Source organism: Gadus macrocephalus, chromosome 15 (assembly GCF_031168955.1).
Source record: "Gadus macrocephalus chromosome 15, ASM3116895v1".
Lineage (NCBI taxonomy): Eukaryota > Metazoa > Chordata > Actinopteri > Gadiformes > Gadidae > Gadus > Gadus macrocephalus.
The window spans coordinates 13,300,506-13,320,500 of record NC_082396.1 but is presented as its reverse complement, the minus strand read 5'-3'; the positions used below and the strand labels follow the sequence as shown (position 1 = coordinate 13,320,500).

The window sequence follows — 19,995 nt, the reverse complement described above, 5'->3', positions numbered from 1 at the left end:
GCAAATTAGACTGAAGATAGTTATTATGCACCATGGGATTAATGTTTGACAACTTTATTGAAGGCTTCCTAGTATACAATTATGTCATGTGTTGTGTGGGGGTGTAAACCTTTCCCTTTATTACATGCCTAAGAAGCAAGTGGTCCAGTATTCCTTCATAAATCCCAGCGACATTTGGTGGAATTCTTACCCAAAACCTGTGCTGGACAGAACACACACCAAGATATATAATGGGCAGTTGAATTCAAACGGTTCCTAGGGACTGTGCCTGATTACTATTTCAAGCTGAAGCAGACCCTGATTGGACACTGGTATGGGTCTCGTTATCATAGAACACCCAATCACAGCCAGCACATAGCCTATTCATAACACATCTACAAAATGTCGGGAACTGGCAGCACTTTTTAAGCTACACACAAACGAATAACCAATATGTATGACAGAACCACATCTTTCCATAGTGTACATTTTAGCGGCATGGGTTCATAGTACGGACGATAGATTGAGGATAGAAAAGGACACCTTTTAGAGTCTAACATTCATTCTCTAGAAATGTGGACATTCAGATGACAGCCAAAACCAGGTCTGTGCTTACAAGTCTGTTAGCAACTTTTATCTCTGTTTTATTTCTGGTCGTATCTGCTTCGCCTCACATGTTCATTATCATTAAATCTGGAGAGAAACAAGGACGGGTGTGTGCTCACACACACATACACATAATACACACACACGCACGCACGCACGCACGCACGCACGCACGCACGCACGCACGCACGCACGCACGCACGCACGCACGCACGCACGCACGCACGCACGCACACACACACACACACACACACACACACACACACACACACACACACACACACACACACACACACACACACACACACACACACACACACACACACAGGATGTTACACAGAGCTTGTGTTGATGGATGAGCAAGTGTGAGCCAGGGTCAGTGAGTTTGTCTGTGGGCCATGGACTGTATTAGATCTATCTGTGATTAAACATTACAAACCAGTATGTTCGCCCTCTGTGTCTCTACCTCTCTTTTCCTCACTCTCTTCCAGCCCTCGCTCTTCTCTCATTCTCTCTCGCATAGCTCTCCCCTCTTTCTTCCTCCCTCTCTGTCTTTATCTCCCGCTGTCTCTATTTGTCGTCTCTCTCTCTCTCTCTCTCTCTCTCTCTCTCTCTCTCTCACTCTCGCTCTCTCTCTCTCTCTCTCTTCTCTCTCTCTCAATCCTTGTCTCTGTCGCTCTACCTCCTTTCACCTTTGTACCTCATATCTCTGTCATCACTCTTCATCTCTCTCCCTCCCTCTCTCTGGATCTATCTCTCTCCCTCCCTTCTTTCTCCCCGTCTCTTTCTGTCATTCTGTCACTCACTTTTCATCTCCTTCTCCCTCCGTCTCTGTATCTCCCTCTCCATATCCCTCTTCGTCTCTCTCTCTCTCTCTCTCTCTCTCTCTCTCTCTCTCTCTCTCTCTCTCTCTCTCTCTCTGTCTCTCTCTCTCTCTCTCTCTCTGTCTCTCTCTCTCTCTCTGTCGCTCTCTCTCGCTGCCTCTCCCTTGGTGACGCTCTCCTGCTCCCTAAATACACCAAGGCTAATTCATCACTGGGCCCAGCGCTCCTTTTAGTCTCCTCCGCCGTCGTGTGTATTCTGGGATGTTCACTGAGCTCCGAGAGAATAATGAACACTGAAGAGGGAGAGAGAGACACACACACACACACACACACACACACACACACACACACACACACACACACACACACACACACACACACACACACACACACACACACACACACACACACACACAAGTACACACACAAAGTGGTGGAGCGGGAGAGAGAGGGGCAAGAGGGATCTACATCCTTCGGAAACATCCTGAGCGATGTATAAGTAACACGCTCTGCCCCCTTCTGTTCCGTGTAACACTGGTCCATATTCATTTCCTCATGATTGTCTCTGCCGTTCCATTGCTCACCTTGACTTGTTCCTGTGCTCATCACTTATATCCCCCTCTACGTTGATGTGGGAGACGATGGCACATTTGGCTCACACACATCCCAGCATGTATTCTCTTTCGGAAACCCTTGGTTCCACTTGAGCAGTAAAATGATATAAAATGTCCTCACATTCATTTTGATTGATTTTGGATTCATTGAACTCAAGTAAATTGTCACTGTGAGTCATTGTTACTCCAAAAGTAAATCCTTAATACACAATAAACAGGAGCTAATTGTATAGGTAGGTATAGGTTGCTATATTTTATATTAAGGCTATACCTGTAGGACTGTAATGTCCGACAGGGGAAAAAGAAGGGGGGGGAGGGATGGAGAGAGGGAGGGAGGGAGGGAGGGAGGGAGGGAGGGAGGGAGAGCGAGAGCGAGAGAGAGAGAGAGAGAGAGAGAGAGAGAGAGAGAGAGAGAGACCCTATAAAAGTCCTCATTAGGCGTTTGATTTATGAGCTTGGCAGAGATCCTTACTATACCTCTCCCTGGTGATGTGCAGTCCTCCCGATCTCAATGCTTTACTGAAGAGTCCCTTGCCCCCTTTCAGCAGTTCCCCAAGTCTCACATGGCTCTGCTTCACTGGTAGTTTATTTTAAAAAGTATTCATCTAGTGCTTAAAAAACACACAAGTGACATCAGCAAACACACAGGTAGTTTCACGTTGGCGACGTCTTTGTCAAGAGACATCATCAGACACTTTGCAGAAACAGAGCTGGATGTATCTTCAGTGGTGGGTAAAGCCATCCTGGAGGTTTTATGTGATATGTGGTTGATGTCCTCCTAATGGACGGTGCATGCTGGATCGCAGCACCTGGCCAAAAGGAGCACAAAGACGTCTATGACTGTTAGTCGTCAGAAGACTGTCTGCACCACAGCTCTGTGCCTAGACAGGCCAGTGGTTGAGCAGGGCATTAGGGTCACCAATGGACACATCACCAGATGTGTCCACTTCTGTGGACACATCTGTGTTTACTGCCACGGACAGACAACATGATTATGAAAGAGTAACGTGTGGGCATTCACAGGAGTGATATTATTAAGCAGTGAAAAAATATCTAAGTTTAGCTCACTAAAAGCTCACGGGCGCAATTTGGTCAATTTTATCAATTCTGATAAAAAAACGTATTTTGTGTCCGTCCACCGACACGGCAGTGTGCCTTGGGCTTTAGAAGTGTCGGGTGTTCATCTCTTTTTATACGACACAGTGTTAGTGTTGAGTGGTAATGTCCTTGCCAGATGTACAGATAAAAATCCAAACATTAAACCGTGTGTGTTTGACGTTGTCGCCCGCCATCTTATCTCCCAGCTATTTGATGCACGTCTGGGTAGCTTCGTCCAGGCATCAAGGGGAGCCTACGGAGTCTTGTGCGGGGCCCGGTGGAGTGGGTGAGTGACAGTATGAGTGCAGGACCCTGCAGTGATTGGCCCTTATAGAACCTCTTTTGTTCTGCGGGAACAATAGCAACACTCTGGCTGCACCTCACGGCGGCACTTAGCAGAGCACAATGGAAACCCGCTAAGGCTTTTAATTACGCAGATCGGATCTATCAAACCGTCGGATTTGCTGCTCCGTACAGAGAAACGATCGAATCACGTTCACAAGCACCCTTGTATTTTTTTGTGTGTGTGTTTGCGTGTGTATGTGTGTGTGTGTGTGTGTGCTCACAGAGTTGGAGTGAAGCACTCATTATTAGAATAGTAAATATTATTTATTTTGTGAAGGCGAAAAACACCCCAGATATCCATCTTCCTATCATCTCAGCCTCGGAGATAATGATAAATGATAAATGCCAATTTATCCAGAGAATGATCATTATTCACTGTATAATAATAGCGTGTGTGTGTGTGTGTGTCTGCGTGCGTGCGTGCGTGTGTGTGTGTGTGTGTGTGTGTGTGTGTGTGCGTGTGTGCGTGCGTGCGTGCGTGCGTGCGTGCGTGCGTGTGTGTGTGTGTGTGTGTGTGTGTGTGTGTGTGTGTGTTAGGAATGCGCGATATAAACGATATACGATATAAACGATAAAAAATGGCCTACGATAGAGATTTTAGTTATATTGCTCTATCGCGATAATGTATGTTTGACGCGATCTATCCATGACTCGTGAAATATAAAGAGCCACGAGCTGCAACCGTCTGCAACGCATCGTCCGCGACCCGCGAATTTTAAAAAGAGCCACGAGCTGCAACCAGCTGCATCGCATCATCCGCGACACGCGAAATTTAAAGAGCCACGAGCTGCAACCGGCTGCAACGCATCGTCCGCGACCCGCGGAATTTAAAGAGCCATGAGCTCCAACCGGCTTCAACGCATCATCGTCATCTAAGTAAATATGGCTGAAAGCGAAACGGATGAGCTGGTGATTGCTCTCATTTCATGTTCATTTCAAAATTATATGCGTTCATTTTGCACTTATTGTTTTATGTTTTAATAGCAAGTATCTGTGCACACACTTGGAAGATTTTTCTTTATTTAAAATAGCCATGCCTAATACTGGACGTATTTCCCTAATTCACAGTATCAGTTTATTTATTAACAAGACACCACCAATTTTTATTTCATTAAGAGAAGTATACGTCATTACACAGAAGATTTCTTTCTTTTTTAAAGTCTCTGCAGCTACAACATTATGTTGTATGATTAGTTTTGCACAATAAATGTTCTCAAAACGACATACATTTAGCAGTTTAGCTTTCCTTAGAGTCTATGTAACCTGTTCTGAAATGGTTCTATTATGATTTATATATCGTGATATATATCGTTATCGCAATAGGTTGCATGTATATCGCAATATGGATTTTAGGCCATATCGCCCATCCCTAGTGTGTGTGTGTGTGTGTGTGTGTGTGTGTGTGTGTGTGTGTGTGTGTGTGTGTCTGTGTGTGTGTTTGTGTGTTTCCATCTCTGTCTGTGTGTCTAAGTACAAGTAGTTTGCTTCAAGATAATTTGAAGAATTATTTTGACTACGGCCAATGACTGGAGTGATTTAGGCACTGTTTTAAACTATGTCCGTACAGAATGACTGGCATGGTGGTTTATTAGAAACCGGCACAGAGAGCATACAGAGCATAATCTTAAACTGTTCTGTCTGTTTAAGGTTATCTGTTGAATTCAGAGTATTGGTTTTGGTCGCAAGGACAGAGGCAAAAAGATGCACGGCTGCAGTGCTGCTCCGTCGCAGTGCTCTGTTCAGGCTTTTGTCTAAAAACGATTGTTCTAGGGTTGACATCAGCGGCTGACATTTTGGGCATCCCTCCAACTGTGTTTCTCTGAGGTCTGGTTAAACGTGTCCGCAAACCATTTGATTTACATTCACCCATTCCCAAACAACATGTCAAATAAACAGAAACCGTATCACCAAACAGAACAGATATACATGCAATGAACGTGGACATAATGTTTAGCTGTTGAACTGATTAAAGGAACAAATTGATTGTTCCCATGATAATTGCAATCACCATCAGTATGTGGTTCTCGGGTCCACTTGTTTAATGCATAGGTCTCTAAATTGTGATTAAATGGGCCTCATGCAAATGCTTAACTTAGTAGGATAGTGTTGTATAAATATGGACTCATGTTGTCTCATTGTTGCCAGTATTTGTCATGTCCATTCTTTATTCGTATGCTTTTCTGAAAACAAGAATCAAGTGATTGTCGACTTATGCTTAACTGACATAATGTTGATAGCTGATACTCAACTGATACTAAATTCATGCTCAACCTTGGACTATCCAGGTGAAGTGTTACCCATAAAGGTACTTTACAAAATGAAACATGACTTGACTTTGCATTGCAAGCAGTGGAGAGACAAAAAGAACGATGTTGTATTTTTCAAACAACATGAATATCAGCCCTAAATGAGCAGAGCTTGGGGTTCCAAGACCAACATGTGGACGTGCACTTTTGGCCAAGAGGTGTGCAGGCTGCTTGCCAAGGTATAGTGCCAAGAACAACAGCCTGTTCACCTTGTGTGGCTCAAGCGACAATGTTTCCTGGCTCAATACACTTCCTGCAGTATCAAACATGATGCATTCAGGAGCGACCATCTTGGGTTTTTTGCACATGGGTTTCATATACCTATTCAAGCTTCAATAATCCCCCACCCCCTATTCTCTCTCCAAACAAAGCAAGCGTATTCTGTGTAGCATTGTGTCATGTCGTCAACAAATTAACCATGGATACCATTTAGCATTGTGAGAAATGTATTACAAGACAGCGATAAACCATTCCCATCTCCCAATTGTAATCACATGTAAGCCTGTGATTAATCAATCTGACTGTAAACATGACTTATTGTGCAAGCAAGGTTGTAGTTTACAGCAACACAAACAGTACAATTGTAATTGTAAGTCTGCAGGAAACGGCGGTCTAAATATCAGGCTTTTACTTTGAAAGCCAGATGATTGCTGTGTTCTATTTCAGCCCTCTCCTTCTGAGCCTTTATGTGATTTGCATGATTAATATGCATATACTTTGCGTTGCGGTACATTATACAGACACTGCAGTATTCTTTGTGTATCTTTTCAGTGTCAGGCAGGTACCTTGTTTTGCTTTTGGGTCGTTTGTAGTACTTTCTGATATCCATTTGTTTTACCAAGTCCATATGAAATCCTCCAGGTGTTTTATCTACATGCAACCGCCCTTACTTAGCCCATGCTGTGGTCAGTGTTAGTTTTTCACAATGGCGATACACTGGCGATAACACACACGTATACACGCAAATAATATTCTGCCATTTGGGAATAGATGTTGTGTCTATCTGCTCTTGGGCAACTTGGACAATCCAGGCCGATTACATAACCATGGAGTCTCTCGTCATCGGAACACTGCAGAGGTGATAGGGACTAATACTGTACACACGTGTGTGTGTGTGTGTGTGTGTGTGTTTGAGATGCTCGTTCTGAAACATTCAACCGCTATCTCCTATCCAGCTTCATTTCAACCAACACACTCCTTCTCCCCGTCTGTTTTGTCGGTCACATGCAGACCCTGTGTATACTTACCATGTATCAGCCCTGCAGCATTCTGATGTTCAGTTCTCAAAGTTAGATATCCTTTCATTGGAAAACGTCGGTCTTGTCTTTTTGAGGCTCCAGGCTTGATTGTGTTAATGGAGTTACTCACCCCCCGACTCACTCATTCACTGACTTTAGAATGAATGAACATCAATGTGAATCCTTGAAGTTGAAAGAGCCCTCGGTCAAAGCAGGGGCCCAGTCCACATAATGCCTTTACAAAAGCATGACGGTCGCTTTCATTAAAGCGCCATCCATCCACACACTGTGTACAAAGAGCTTTGCATACTTAGACTTCTCCGTCACATGTGAATTTTTGTACAGTATGGAATTGACCCCTCGCCATATTGACAAATCTATGTGAAAATGCTAGACTCCTGCTGGCGTGCGTGTGCGTGCATGTGTCTGTTGCTGTTAAAGGAGGCGGCAGGAGGGAGAGAGAGAGAGAGAAAGGGGGAGAGAGAGAGAAAGGGGGAGAGAGAGACAAAGGGGGAGAGAGAGACAAAGGGGGAGAGAGAGAGTGTATTTGCTCAGGTGTGTGTGTGTGTGTGTGTGTGTGTGTGTGTGTGTGTGTGTGTGTGTGTGTGTGTGTGTGTGTGTGTGTGTGTGTGTGTGTGTGTGTGTGTGTGTGTGTGTGTGGGCAGCTGCTAGTTTACAGCACACTGATCCCTGCTGATCCAGAGTCTGCCGTCAGCCTTAGTTATTGATCAAGGGGGGGGAGGGGAAGGGGAGTTGATCTGACACTGGAGACGTGAGAAAACCACAAGGAATGATGGAAGGAAGGGAACATGAAAGTCAAGACATTATGGATAGATGGTTGATCAGCTGATGATGGATCAATTGATGGATGATTGATGGGTTGAATGGATCAATGGATGATGGATGTATGTTGACGGATAGATCGACCAATCTTTCAATGTATGAATGATTGACAAATGGATGGTGGTCACAAGACTAATAGACGAATGGAAAATACAAGGGTTGAAAAAGTAGCAAACATGAAAACGAAAAAGAGGAATCAATCCATCAATCAATTACTACTCTGTTTTCCATCTACAATTTTCTTCACTGATGACTTCCAAATCATAATTGTTTCCATATCCACACCAGCCAGTGTACTCTGGAACACGATGTGGGCTGGAGCAGTAAAGTAGCCTCGATAGAGTGCTTCATATGACGTCTAATGCTGTTGCTCTCTCATGTGCCATGTTCCAGCAGCCATTAATAGCAAACCCTCTCGATTCATCCCTTCTCAGGGGACTCGGCTGTAGGGAAAATGTAAATACGCACGCACGCGCCCACACAGGCACGCGCACACACGCGCACGCACGCACACGCACACAGGCACTTGTACTGTAGTTAGACGTGTGATGGCTGATCTCTCGTACACGTTGCACACAGATCCATAAGCATACACACACGGTTACCATGGGCAAGTGTGCAGTTACACCAAGGAACATACACACACACCTGGCACGGGCAGCTAATGAAGATAAAGCACCTAATTATGGATGACAACCAGGGAGAGATGGGCGGCCAGACTAAGTGACGGTATGGGGTTGGCTGGGCCCTATAGACAGAGGACAGCGGTGATATAGGACACAGCGGGCGGTGCTGACGACTCCACTGTGTGTGTGTGTGTGTGTGTGTGTGTGTGTGTGTGTGTGTGTGTGTGTGTGTGTGTGTGTGATAGAAAGAGAGACAGATTGATTGAGAGTCGAGGGTACATGAACTAATGGTGAGATGGTCAAGGACATGGACGTGTGGATGAAGGAATGAAAAAAGGGTTAACTGACCTTCTTTCCAATTCCCATGTTGTTCCGGAATTTCCCCCATTTTCCCGAAGCATTCCATATGTACAAAGTAGCGCAAGCGTGTTTGAACACACTGCCACTCACACACGCACGCACACACACACACTCACCCACACACGCACCCACACACACACACACACACACACACACACACACTGCTGGCCTAGATCTCTGTGGTGGCCGTCTTGCAGGGTCAGCGTATCTTCATATCTTGGCAGGCTGACACCATACAGTCTGAGATCTAGGAGAAATCTGGCTCCAAGTAGAACACACGTTTAGTCACCTAGTAACCTTATCTCTCTCTCTCCCTCGCCCTCTCGCTCTCTCTCTCTCTCTTGCTCCACACATTTAAACTCTACCCTTTCTCTCACTTACAGCCATTCTCTTTCTCACTCATAGATACACACACATACCCACACACACACACACACTTTTTTCACACTGTAAAAAAACAGCTCAGGACTCACCTTTTCGGTCTGACCGATGAAGAGCTTGGTTGCAAAACCGCTGGCCTGGCTATAATGCTTTTAAAGAAGAAAATAAATCGTACATCTTTGAACCGACTGGGAATAAGTGAGGGCTTAAAAGTGAGATGAGGTGTGTGTGTGCGTGTGTGTGTGTGTGTGTGTGTGTATGTGTTTGTAATAAGATGGTTGCATTCAGCCCTGTGGTGAGGTCTTATATCGCAGTTCCATTCAGGACGATGACGATGGCGATGTGATTATGATGCGCTTATGACGTATTCCCGTTCCCTGTTACGATGTAGAACACCCCACCCCATCCCCCCCAACCCATGTCACCCATTACGTCCATGTCACATCATCGCCATAGTAACCACGTCACCGTCGATGCACTCTGGTCCAGTGGATCGCTGGCCAAACATAACATATGCCCGATCTCTGTCTGCACTGCGTTTCTGGGCACAGAAGCAGCTACATAAACTGTGTGTGTGTGTGTGTGTGTGCTTATGTGTGTGTGTGTGTGTGTGTGTGTGTGTGTGTGTGTGTGTGTGTGTGTGTGTGTGTGTGTGTGTGTGTGTGTGTGTGTGTGTGTGTGTGTGTGTGTGTGTGACGTGTGTGTGTGTGACGTGTGTGTGTGTGTGACGTGTGTGTGTGTGTGTGTGTGTGTGTGTGTGTGTGTGTATGTGTGTGTGTTTCTGTGTGTGCACCACCTAGCATCTGCGCGTATGTGATTGTGTAGGTGTTTCTCTGTCTGTGATTGCGTGATTATGTGTGTGTATCTGTGTCTTTGACTTTTGTGTGCGTGCGTGTGTGTGTGTGTGTGTGAGCGTGTTTGCGATCAGTCAGGGGGAAAGACACACTGCCTCCTGCTGTGCACTCTGTGCCTCCACTAATGGAGGGCAAGAAAAGAGAGATAGTCTGGGGTGAACGAGCACCAGTAACGGTTGAGATAAGCCAGGGAGAGAGAGAGAAAATAACAAGAGAATTCATTGAGGTGTTTTGAGGTTGTGAGCAGCCGACTTGGTGTGATAGACACTGCACACATACACAGATAGGATCTCAGAAAAACACATAGACACATATGCAGACACAACGACATACACACACGCTAGAGCTGGCCCATATGGAATCATCTATTATTATGAGCAATAGCACCACAAAAGCGGAATATAAATCTTCATATGAAAATACATCACAATATTTATTCAAAATCAATTCAAACATTTTAAACCCAATGTACAATATTGTATATTGTTGACCATGGCATTATTAATACTATTTCAATGATCTGTAATACTACGCTAAATCTTGTATTTCATTCTTTCTTGTGCTTACCCAAATTCATCATCAACAACCAAATGTTTCATCTTGAAATCTTCCATGATGATTCAATACAACAAGGAGATAGGATTATGTAGTTGAATATATATATATATATATATATATATAGATGTAAAAGATATTGACTGGGTCAATGAGCATGTCGCTCTATACCTTTTAGCTAGAACCATCCATAGCACCATGCTGCCCTCAACGTATTGCAATCTTTCATCTGTTTCCAAGGCGATGACAACATGGCAAATAGAGGGAATAAAACATTGACATGTCTATCTCCTACTCTCTCCTTTCCTCAAAATAATCGGCTTCACTCACTGGTCCACAGCAGGAGGTGGGAGAGAAGAGGAGAAGATTGCTTTATAGAACAGGCTTGTTGATTATCTACCAGGGCTTGCCGCAATACATACTTTCAATATTCGGAATACCGTTCGGTTTCCCAACGAATACCAAAATGTTTGTAGAATTTCTTATTCATTCATAGTGCAAATCTTTCCCTTTCTGAACCGGAGCCGGAGGAGACCAATGCTGCAGAATCGTGTTTTGAGCAATTGATCCTTAATTCCTTTTCATTACTAATTTTACATTTTAATAACTAGGAGACCACGAAGGGTGCTCCGTGGACGCCAGGGGCTTTCACTCATTGCTCTGACTCGGTTCAGACGGGGCTTCAATGTTATGAAGACACACTGCTCCCGTAGTATAAGAGTAGACCTAGCTAACCATCGAAAAGGAAATGGTTGGTATGAACATTGTGCAAAAGATTAATGAAATTGCACGGCAGTATACGCTATTTCCCCAATGAGAACTCACACAACTGCTATTTTTCTATTCCTGTTTCTTTTTTATCCAACCTGGAATGAGTAGTATGTAGAATTTCTAATATATATTTTGGCCCTTGTTTAAATATTGAAAGAGATGCTTAATACGTCAATGAGTAAAACCCTTCTAGATCTTCGAATATATCAATAAATACATTTGTTCCGTTTTTTGAGCTTACAAATAATCCTTTTAATTTTCTATACATTTATCCCAGCGATAGTTTGCCTACACCAGTCTGTTAAATTATTCATTATTCATTGAATTATTTCATCTCCAAATTATATTTATCTTGTCTTCCCAGGCATCAGAAGGGTAGCACTAGTATTCTGGTAAACATAAACTCCCGTAGTCATCACACTGCACATCAGGCAAGTCAACATCGAGTGATACCACTGATCGCATCAGCATTCTTGAAAGCAGTGCACATTTTGCAATTTATTTATTGACAGGGATAGAGCTATTAGCAGTGTATACATTTTTACTTGCACTGGGCTGCATTAGCCATTGATTTCTAGACACCTGGATACCGGTTGAGACAGATATGACTATACCATCAGATTGTTGTATGGAATCTACATAAGTTCGTCGCTTTGCCAGATGTTTTTACTTTTCAAGAGTGCGTCACGTTCAATATGTAATGTTGAGAAGTGTAACGTAAATATATCATGTAAGACAATACAATGTGGGCACACAGAGGCACAGTGCATGGGTCTGTGCATAAGGACATGGAGCGAAAGGTCGTCTCACCACCGTGTCTGTGCTAAAAATAGCCTATCCCGCAGCCTCAAGGTCACGAAGCGAGCTGGAGCTGTGGCTCAAATCCCTTCTCTGGTCTCCCCTTGTACCGCCGACCACCTCCCAGTGCGCATCCTCAAAAATTAATTCGATACACTCCTTTGCTGTGTGTATTTGTGTCAGTGTGTGTGTGTGTGTGTGTGTGTGTGTGTGTGTGTGTGTGTGTGTGTGTGTGTGTGTGTGTGTGTGTGTGTGTGTGTGTGTGTGTATATATAGATATCCACGCTGATGCTATTTATAGACTGCAGCCCCCGCCCCCCACACCCCGCGATGGGGGCCCCTGTTGCTTTGAAGGACAGGAGGGACAGGGAGAAGGGGGAGGAGGAGGAGGAGGAGGAGGAGGAGGAGGAGGAGGAGGAGGAGGAGGAGGAGGTGGTGGTGGTGGTGGTGGTGTGTGGGGGTGCTATGGGAGTGGGGGTCCCTTCAGGAGACCATGACCCAGATGACAGTGGAAGCATTGCGCTCGGCACGGCGCTTCTGACGCACTAATGCCAGCCGTAGGATGGCGGTCCCAGCAGCCGTCAGATGCTGTACGCCTCATCAGGCCCTATACCTCCTGAGAGCGAGGGGAGGGGGAGACGCGGGAGGGGGGGGAGAGGAGGGGGGCTGATGGAGAGGGGAGGGCTGGAGGGAGGGAGGGAGGGAGAAGAGGAGAAAATGGAGGGAGAGGGGAGGGAGGGAGGGAGGGAGTTGGGAAGGTTGAAAGAGGGGAGGAAGGAAGGAGAGGGAGGGAGAAGAGGAGAGGACGGAGGAAGATGGAGAGGAGAGGGAGGGAGGGAGGGAGTTGGGAAGGTTGAAAGAGGGGAGGGAGGAAGGAGAGTGAGGGAGAGGAGGATAGAGGGAGAGGGAGAGGGTGACAGAAGAGGGAAGGAGGGTGGGGGTAGAGAGGATGAAGGGGGAGGGAGAAGAGGAAATGACGGAGGGAGGAGAGGAACGAGAACGACGGCACACGACCAAGCCTGGCGATGTACATCTCCTTCCTCGCTCTCCGCTGAACTCTGTGGTTCCAGCTCTTTGATGATGAATACCGCCTCTTCCTCAGCTCCATCTTCATCTTCTTCGTCTTGATGATGAGGATTATAATTATTGCATCAACGATGATGATGATGCAATTCTGTGCTCTCTAATGTAAACCACATCCATTGCAAACCTATAGGAAAGCGGGAGGCTTTACAGGGAGGGATCCTATGGAAGCAGCTAAAGAGCTGAGTGTTACATTGGCCCGAGGTCATTTCATTGATGTTCACCAGGGCCCTTCCTGCTGGGTCCTCTGGTGCCGTCGTTAATGCTCTTCCTGGAGCTGAGCTGGACTCACTGGAGTGTTGAATTTCAACCATGTCCTCTGTATCTCTTTTGCTGCCCCTCCTAACCCGTCTGTCTGTCTGTCTGTCTGTCTGGCTGGCAGGGTATGGAGGCTCCAGCTCACTGGTGATGATTGAGGAGGAGGAGCGGAACGGAGACACCAGGTGGGAGAGCCGACACCTCCTCCAGAACTTCTACGACAACGCTTCAGACCTCGTCCCTGAGGCTGAATCCAAGAACTGCACTGAACCGGGTAAGAGGAGCATGTAGGCTGTACCACATAAAGAACAAGCACCCGGATGCCATGTCTGAGACTTTCCGTCTTTAAAAGCGATCACCTGATCAAAATGTGGCACAAAACTTAAAGCTAACAGAAAATATAGATCAAAAAACATTGAAAGGTCAGCACCTCTAAATGGACAGCGCTTCCAAACATGGCGTGAAAGTTCATTGAGGCAATGGAGCGCCGAACCAAATGGAAAGCACCACTATCTTGTATTTCACCTCTGCATTTTCTTCTGAAAAGATTAACCGGGTTAATGGGTTGAGATCTATCAAGAGCAAAATGAACCTAAATCGACATCCCTAGTTTACTTTTCATTGAATATGCGTAAGCACGTGCCTTACTGAATGCACAGACGACTACTGCGCTCCAGAGACACACTCGCAGCGATCACAAGAAGGAGTTGACTGGGCCGCACTACCTGGTCTTTACTAAGCCTGGTCATAACTGCTTAGGTCTTTGGTCCATTCTTTACAATAAACCTTAAGTCGGTTGCACCATCCAACTCACGCCTAGTCTTAACTACGCCCGGTCTTAACTACGCCCAGTCTTAGAACAATCTCCCGCCGTCTTGCTAATTTGTAGATGATTCATTTGCAATTAATTTGCGTCAACATTATGGAGGATCGAATGAAAAGAAAAGGCCACTGAATGGACATTGAGATCTAACATTCAACAGAGCTGTGCAGCCACCACAAACATTCCAATGTTGTAACAAACAAGAAAAAGCAGTCAACTCTGGAGGGAATCACGGAGGCGTTTGATAATTGTTCGGTGACGGCTCGTCAATTATTAAAGATAGGTGACAGCTCCTCAATAAGTTCAAACAGATCTCTCCTACGGAATGGAAACCTCTCAATCAGCTCCTACTAGTTTTATATCTCTAATGTATTCCTTCTGTTTCTAAGAATTCTACCGTATAAATGCCTGCTTGTTGTAAATACGATACATGATACGCACCATTGTGAAGCAGTGTTGCTACTGGAGAAACAGCCCAGATTTTGTCTTCACGCCTGCTTCTTACTAGGCGTAAGACTTACGTCCAGTCTTTGTGATAGGAAAGCTTAAACCTTGGTGCAAATGGTGTCACCATTAGGTCTGACTTGGAACCAAGCGTAATCCCTGGTTGTGCAACCGTGATTTCACACCTGAGCTGTTTTATCCACTTAATTCAAACCTGAAACCGTTCCCCTGATAGTATGGTTTGTTTGGGGTGGTGTGGATGCTCAATAAAACTCGTCCGAACAAACAAAACCTGGTCCCCTTGTAAACGGAGCTCTCGAATGGCTTCTGAGTAATGGCTCTGGTTTTGTTCGCTTTCATGTGTGTAAGTATTCTGAAAGTTTGAACTTCACCCATGACACCGAGTCTCTACTGAACTATAACCTATCGATGTGAAAGCACCTCAACGGCCGAACAGTTGTCCGTGACAAAATTCTTTAAAACCAACCCTGATGTTAACAACGAAGAGGAGACCCACGGAGAGGAAAATATGAATTTTCGCACGTACCTCTATTACATATTGCCGTTCAATTTTACATTTGACTGGTAAATTTTATCTTATCAGCTACGTTGGCTGTCGAAATAAGTGGCAAGAGGAGTGTGTGTGTGTTTGTGTGTGTTTGTGTCTGAGTGTGTGTGTTTGTGTGTATGTTTGCCTGTTTTATCCTGTTGAGAGCACTAAGCAATAATGCAGTATGTTTGCTTTCTCTCCAGGCACGTGTGTGTGTGTGTGTGTATGTGTGTGTTGGAGGGTTTTCCGTGTGGAATTCTGGGGCTTTACAGGGCTGATGTCCTGCCAAGCATACCCTTGATCTCCTAACACACACACACACACACACACACACGTGCGCACACACACACACATGCAGTAACACATGCAAACATCAAATTCAGGCATGTGTTACGCATGCATTCACCTGCACACACAAATTAAAATTCACACATATACAATTATACACACATGATTCCATAACCTGAACTATTAACATAAAACCCATGCACTCATAACTCTTATACAAGAATGACGTACCCCCTCTTTACCATCCATGCTGTTTTCAGAGGCAGGAAAACATTACAGGCACGCACGCACACACACACACACACAGACACACACACACACACGCGCGCGCACACACACACACACACACACACACACACACACACACACACACACACACACACACACACACACACACACACACACACACACACACACACACACACACATATACACACTTAGACGCACATGCACATACATTCACATACAGAAACACACATACACATGAAAGTGCACTCATATCGAGGGGGATGAGGAGTTATATTTGGACGAGTGACTAGTTTACAGCCTTTTTCTGTTTAATCACTCTTTGTCTGCCGAAACACTAATTACCTTAATGGGGATTGCTTCTTTCTTCTCGCTCTAAGTACAAAGATCTTCACAGTGTTTTTTTCCAAGCCTGCTGTCTCTCTCCCTCTCTCTTGATCTCAATCTATCTCGATCTATCTCAATCTCTTTCTCTCTATCTCTCTCTCTGTCGCCTCCATTTCATCTTTGTAGTTTTGGCTCCTCTCCACCACCACGTCTGTTACCTTCTTTTGCATTTCCTGTGGGGTACGAAAAAGATAAGCAACTACTTTTTCAAGCATTAGGCTTTAGTATCACACACAAAATCACACGTACACACACACACACACAAACAAGTAACTAGTGTCTCTTGCAAAACATTTATAGATTCTCATAAAGCTGGTGGTATTTGGTATTGCCACTGATTTCCCGAAATCGTATCATTCCATTCGATTTACGATTTGATTAGATTCAATTCAATATAGATTGAGTGCATTTCAGAGACAAGAACCATCTTGCTTAGAGTTAAATGAGATTCTCAGTAAACTAAAGCTTTAAATTGTACAAGGAAGGAACCATCTTACCTGGTGCAATATAGAAAATATGAATGGTTATGTTATAGTCGCGAAGTGTAACATTTCAACTAGCTCATCAATGCTGATTTCAATATTGTTATCAATAAATTCTAAACCTTTGAATTATATTTTCTACAAATATTAAATGCTGGACAGCCGGTTCCTCTCCCTTTGTTTAAATCAATCGTACTATCGAGGCTCCCAAAAAACCCTGCCTTAGAGTCGACAGAACACTGTTACTGAGATGTTTTAATTCTGAAAGTATCCTGCCTTATGACTGAGGGGGGCTCAATCTTACACATTGTGACTTTATTAACAGACCCAGCAGCAGTTTCATGAATGTGCTTGTAATTGAACATGACCCAACAAACTACAGCAGTCAATCCAATATATAATATATATGCTACACTTCATTCTCACTCTTCTTTAACATACTTTCCTGTCTCTCTTGACCATCCTGTCAATACAGGCACAGAAAAACAATCAAGAAATCGTTTTACAAACTCAGCCTAACCCTAGCCAGTCGAGAGAGCGAGAGAGAGCGAGAGAGAGAGAGCGAGAGAGAGAGCGCGAGAGAGAGAGAGAGAGAGAGAGAGAGAGAGAGAGAGAGAGAGAGAGAGAGAGAGACATCAAGATGGATAGAGAGTGAGCAGGGAGTACACAACAAAAGAAGCCATGGCATGTTGAAATCCTTTCCATTTGCAGTGTGTTTCGGTTCTGGTGGTGGTGGCAGTTCAGAAAGAAAAGCCCAGACTTTTTTGTCTTTCAGTATCTCTAGTGACGTTAGGCTGACAGGAACTATGTCACACTGGAGCTAAAGTGTCTGAATAAATAAAATCACAGACAATATTACTTTTCACTCAGCAGTCTGCGGTTCTTTATTCTGATTTAACTTCCGAATCAATTGTGAATTCATCGGGTGTCTGGAGTGACATATTATCTATTAAACATGATTATGGTTTCAACGAAGCGTGCTCTCCCAACCTGAAAACTCTATTGTTGTAGTAGATTCATCTCTTAGAAAAGAAAGCACAGTGACACTTGGTCCTATTTTATATGTGTAGCTCGTTTTCTCAGACCTGACCCCACAAACACATGCAGTCACACAAACAGTGTTTACAATCACCTAACTCAAACTGATGAGAATGCTCGACAACCACTTTCCCATTTCAAAAACACGAAATCACCATTGCATGCACGAAACTTATACCCACTAAGACAAACAGAACTGTGATAAATAATGCATTTTCACAAGGCGCTGTGTTGGTTTCCAAATAATAACGTTTACTATTGTCAACCATCTCTCTCCCTCTCCCTCCCTCCGTCTCTGTCTCTGTCTCTCCCCTCTCCCCTCTCCCCTCTCCCCTCCGGGTGCTTCAAGGGCCCTCCCCACAATAACCCGCTGCTCCGTCTCCTCCAGCCTGCGCCTCACGCCCCGGAGCCACCCCATGGTGGCGACGCTCCTAATCACCCATACATTATCCTCCGCCTCTCCCTCTAATTATAATCTAATTATTCCAATGGAATGTAATTTCAAGGGTGGCGCTCCTGTTCTTGCAGCGCCTCCTTGCTCTCTTAATTAATTGGAGCAGAAGAAGAAAAGCGGGGGAAAGGGAAGTTGTGTCATTGGCCGTGTGTTGTGAAAGTGTTTTTTTTTTTTTTTTGGAAGGAGGGGGGGATTGGGGGTCGTTTTTTGAGGGATGTTTGATCAGATCAAAAGAGAACCCATGGGCTTGCGATGCCTCAAAGACAGCACGCACACATACAAAAACACACACACACACACACACACTAACTTTAGAAGACACACACGCACACACACTGCCTTGAGAGGACACACACTTAACCGCAGAAGCAGTGAAATCAAATCAAACAAGTGTCAATCTTGTTGAACAGCCCGACGTATTCCTTTGCTGTCTTTGCATTTCAGAATCCCACCTACAATATAGAGAGACTGCAGTAATACGCCACTGTGAAACAAACACACGCAAACGCATGTGCACACACACTTCATTATGTAGCAGCCAACCTCTCGATCGTTTGATGCACACCTATTTGACGCGGCCCATTGCCGGTGACTTGGTTAGGACTAGCAGATTTGTGTTTCTAGCAGTGTGTGACCGAAATCGTTTTTTTTTCCATTTCTTTATTTCTCAAGGCAGACGGTTAATGTTCTGCTATATTGGCCAAGCAGAGAGGCTAATACGAGTTTGTGTATGTGTGTGTGTGTGTGTGTGTGTGTGTGTGTGTGTGTGTGTGTGTGTGTGTGTGTGTGTGTGTGTGTGTGGTGTGTGTGTGTGAGTGTGTGTGTGTGTGTGTGTTGCGCCAAACCATCTTCACCTTGCCTGCGGCCCATTTATCGCTCAGTGGGCTTGTCAGAATGCTGCCCAGTTGGGCGGGAAGTAGTTTGTGTGTTTGTGTGCGTGTGTCTGTGTGTGTATTTATAAGCATGTGGTTGTGTGTTTGTGCGCATGTGTGTGGGTTTATAAGCATGTGGTTGTGTGTTTGTGTGCATGTGTTTGTGTGTGTGTTTATAAGCATGTGGTTGCGTGTTTGTGTGCAAGTGTGTGTGTGTGTGTGTGACATGTGTGTGTGTGTGTGTGTGTGTGTGTGTGTGTGCGTGTGTGTGTGTGTGTTTATAAGCATGTGGGTGTGTATTTCTGTGCATGTGTGTGTGTGTCTGTGTGTTTATAAGCATTTGTTTGTTTGATGAAATTATTTATGCAAGGACATTATCGCCCAACGTATCTGTAATAGGTCAGTAAAAAAACACACACACATACACACAAACACTTTTTTTTTATATGTATTTATCTCTATGGGCCCTAACTTGCATCCGGCGCAATTGACTTTCTCACTGGCACATGTGTCGTTGCTAGTTTGCAACTGGCGCAGAGCGTTCTTTTTCCTCCTGCGCCACGCGTCGGTAAATTAAGGAATGATCTTGCGCCCCAAGGGGCGGCTCGGCGAAAGGAGGAGGCGTGTTCTGGCGCAAACGTTCCCTGGTGCTATCTTGCAGTTTCAGAAATCACTTGCGCCACAAACCAGGAGATACCGGGTTTCAGTCAGTGGCGCGTTGTTCAGATGCTATTTTTAGGGCACATGCATAATGTTGCTTGCACCTCGCGCATACACTTTGCTTCTCTCATCAACCTAGCCACACATTCTTGGTAAATTATTTGGGAAAGAACAGCTGATACAGCGGTAATAAGTTGTACTTTTAAGTCAAT

General features: G+C 44.8%; 1 protein-coding gene across 1 annotated transcript in view; it reads left to right on the top strand.

Annotated features, from left to right (window-relative positions):
• slc24a3 (solute carrier family 24 member 3) overlaps nt 1-19,995 on the top strand; it is a 61,498-nt gene that overhangs the window by 7,490 nt on the left and 34,013 nt on the right. The window contains exon 2 of the mRNA XM_060073479.1: nt 13,664-13,813. Coding sequence (XP_059929462.1) covers nt 13,664-13,813 — 150 coding nt within the window. The remainder of the gene's footprint in view (nt 1-13,663; nt 13,814-19,995) is intronic.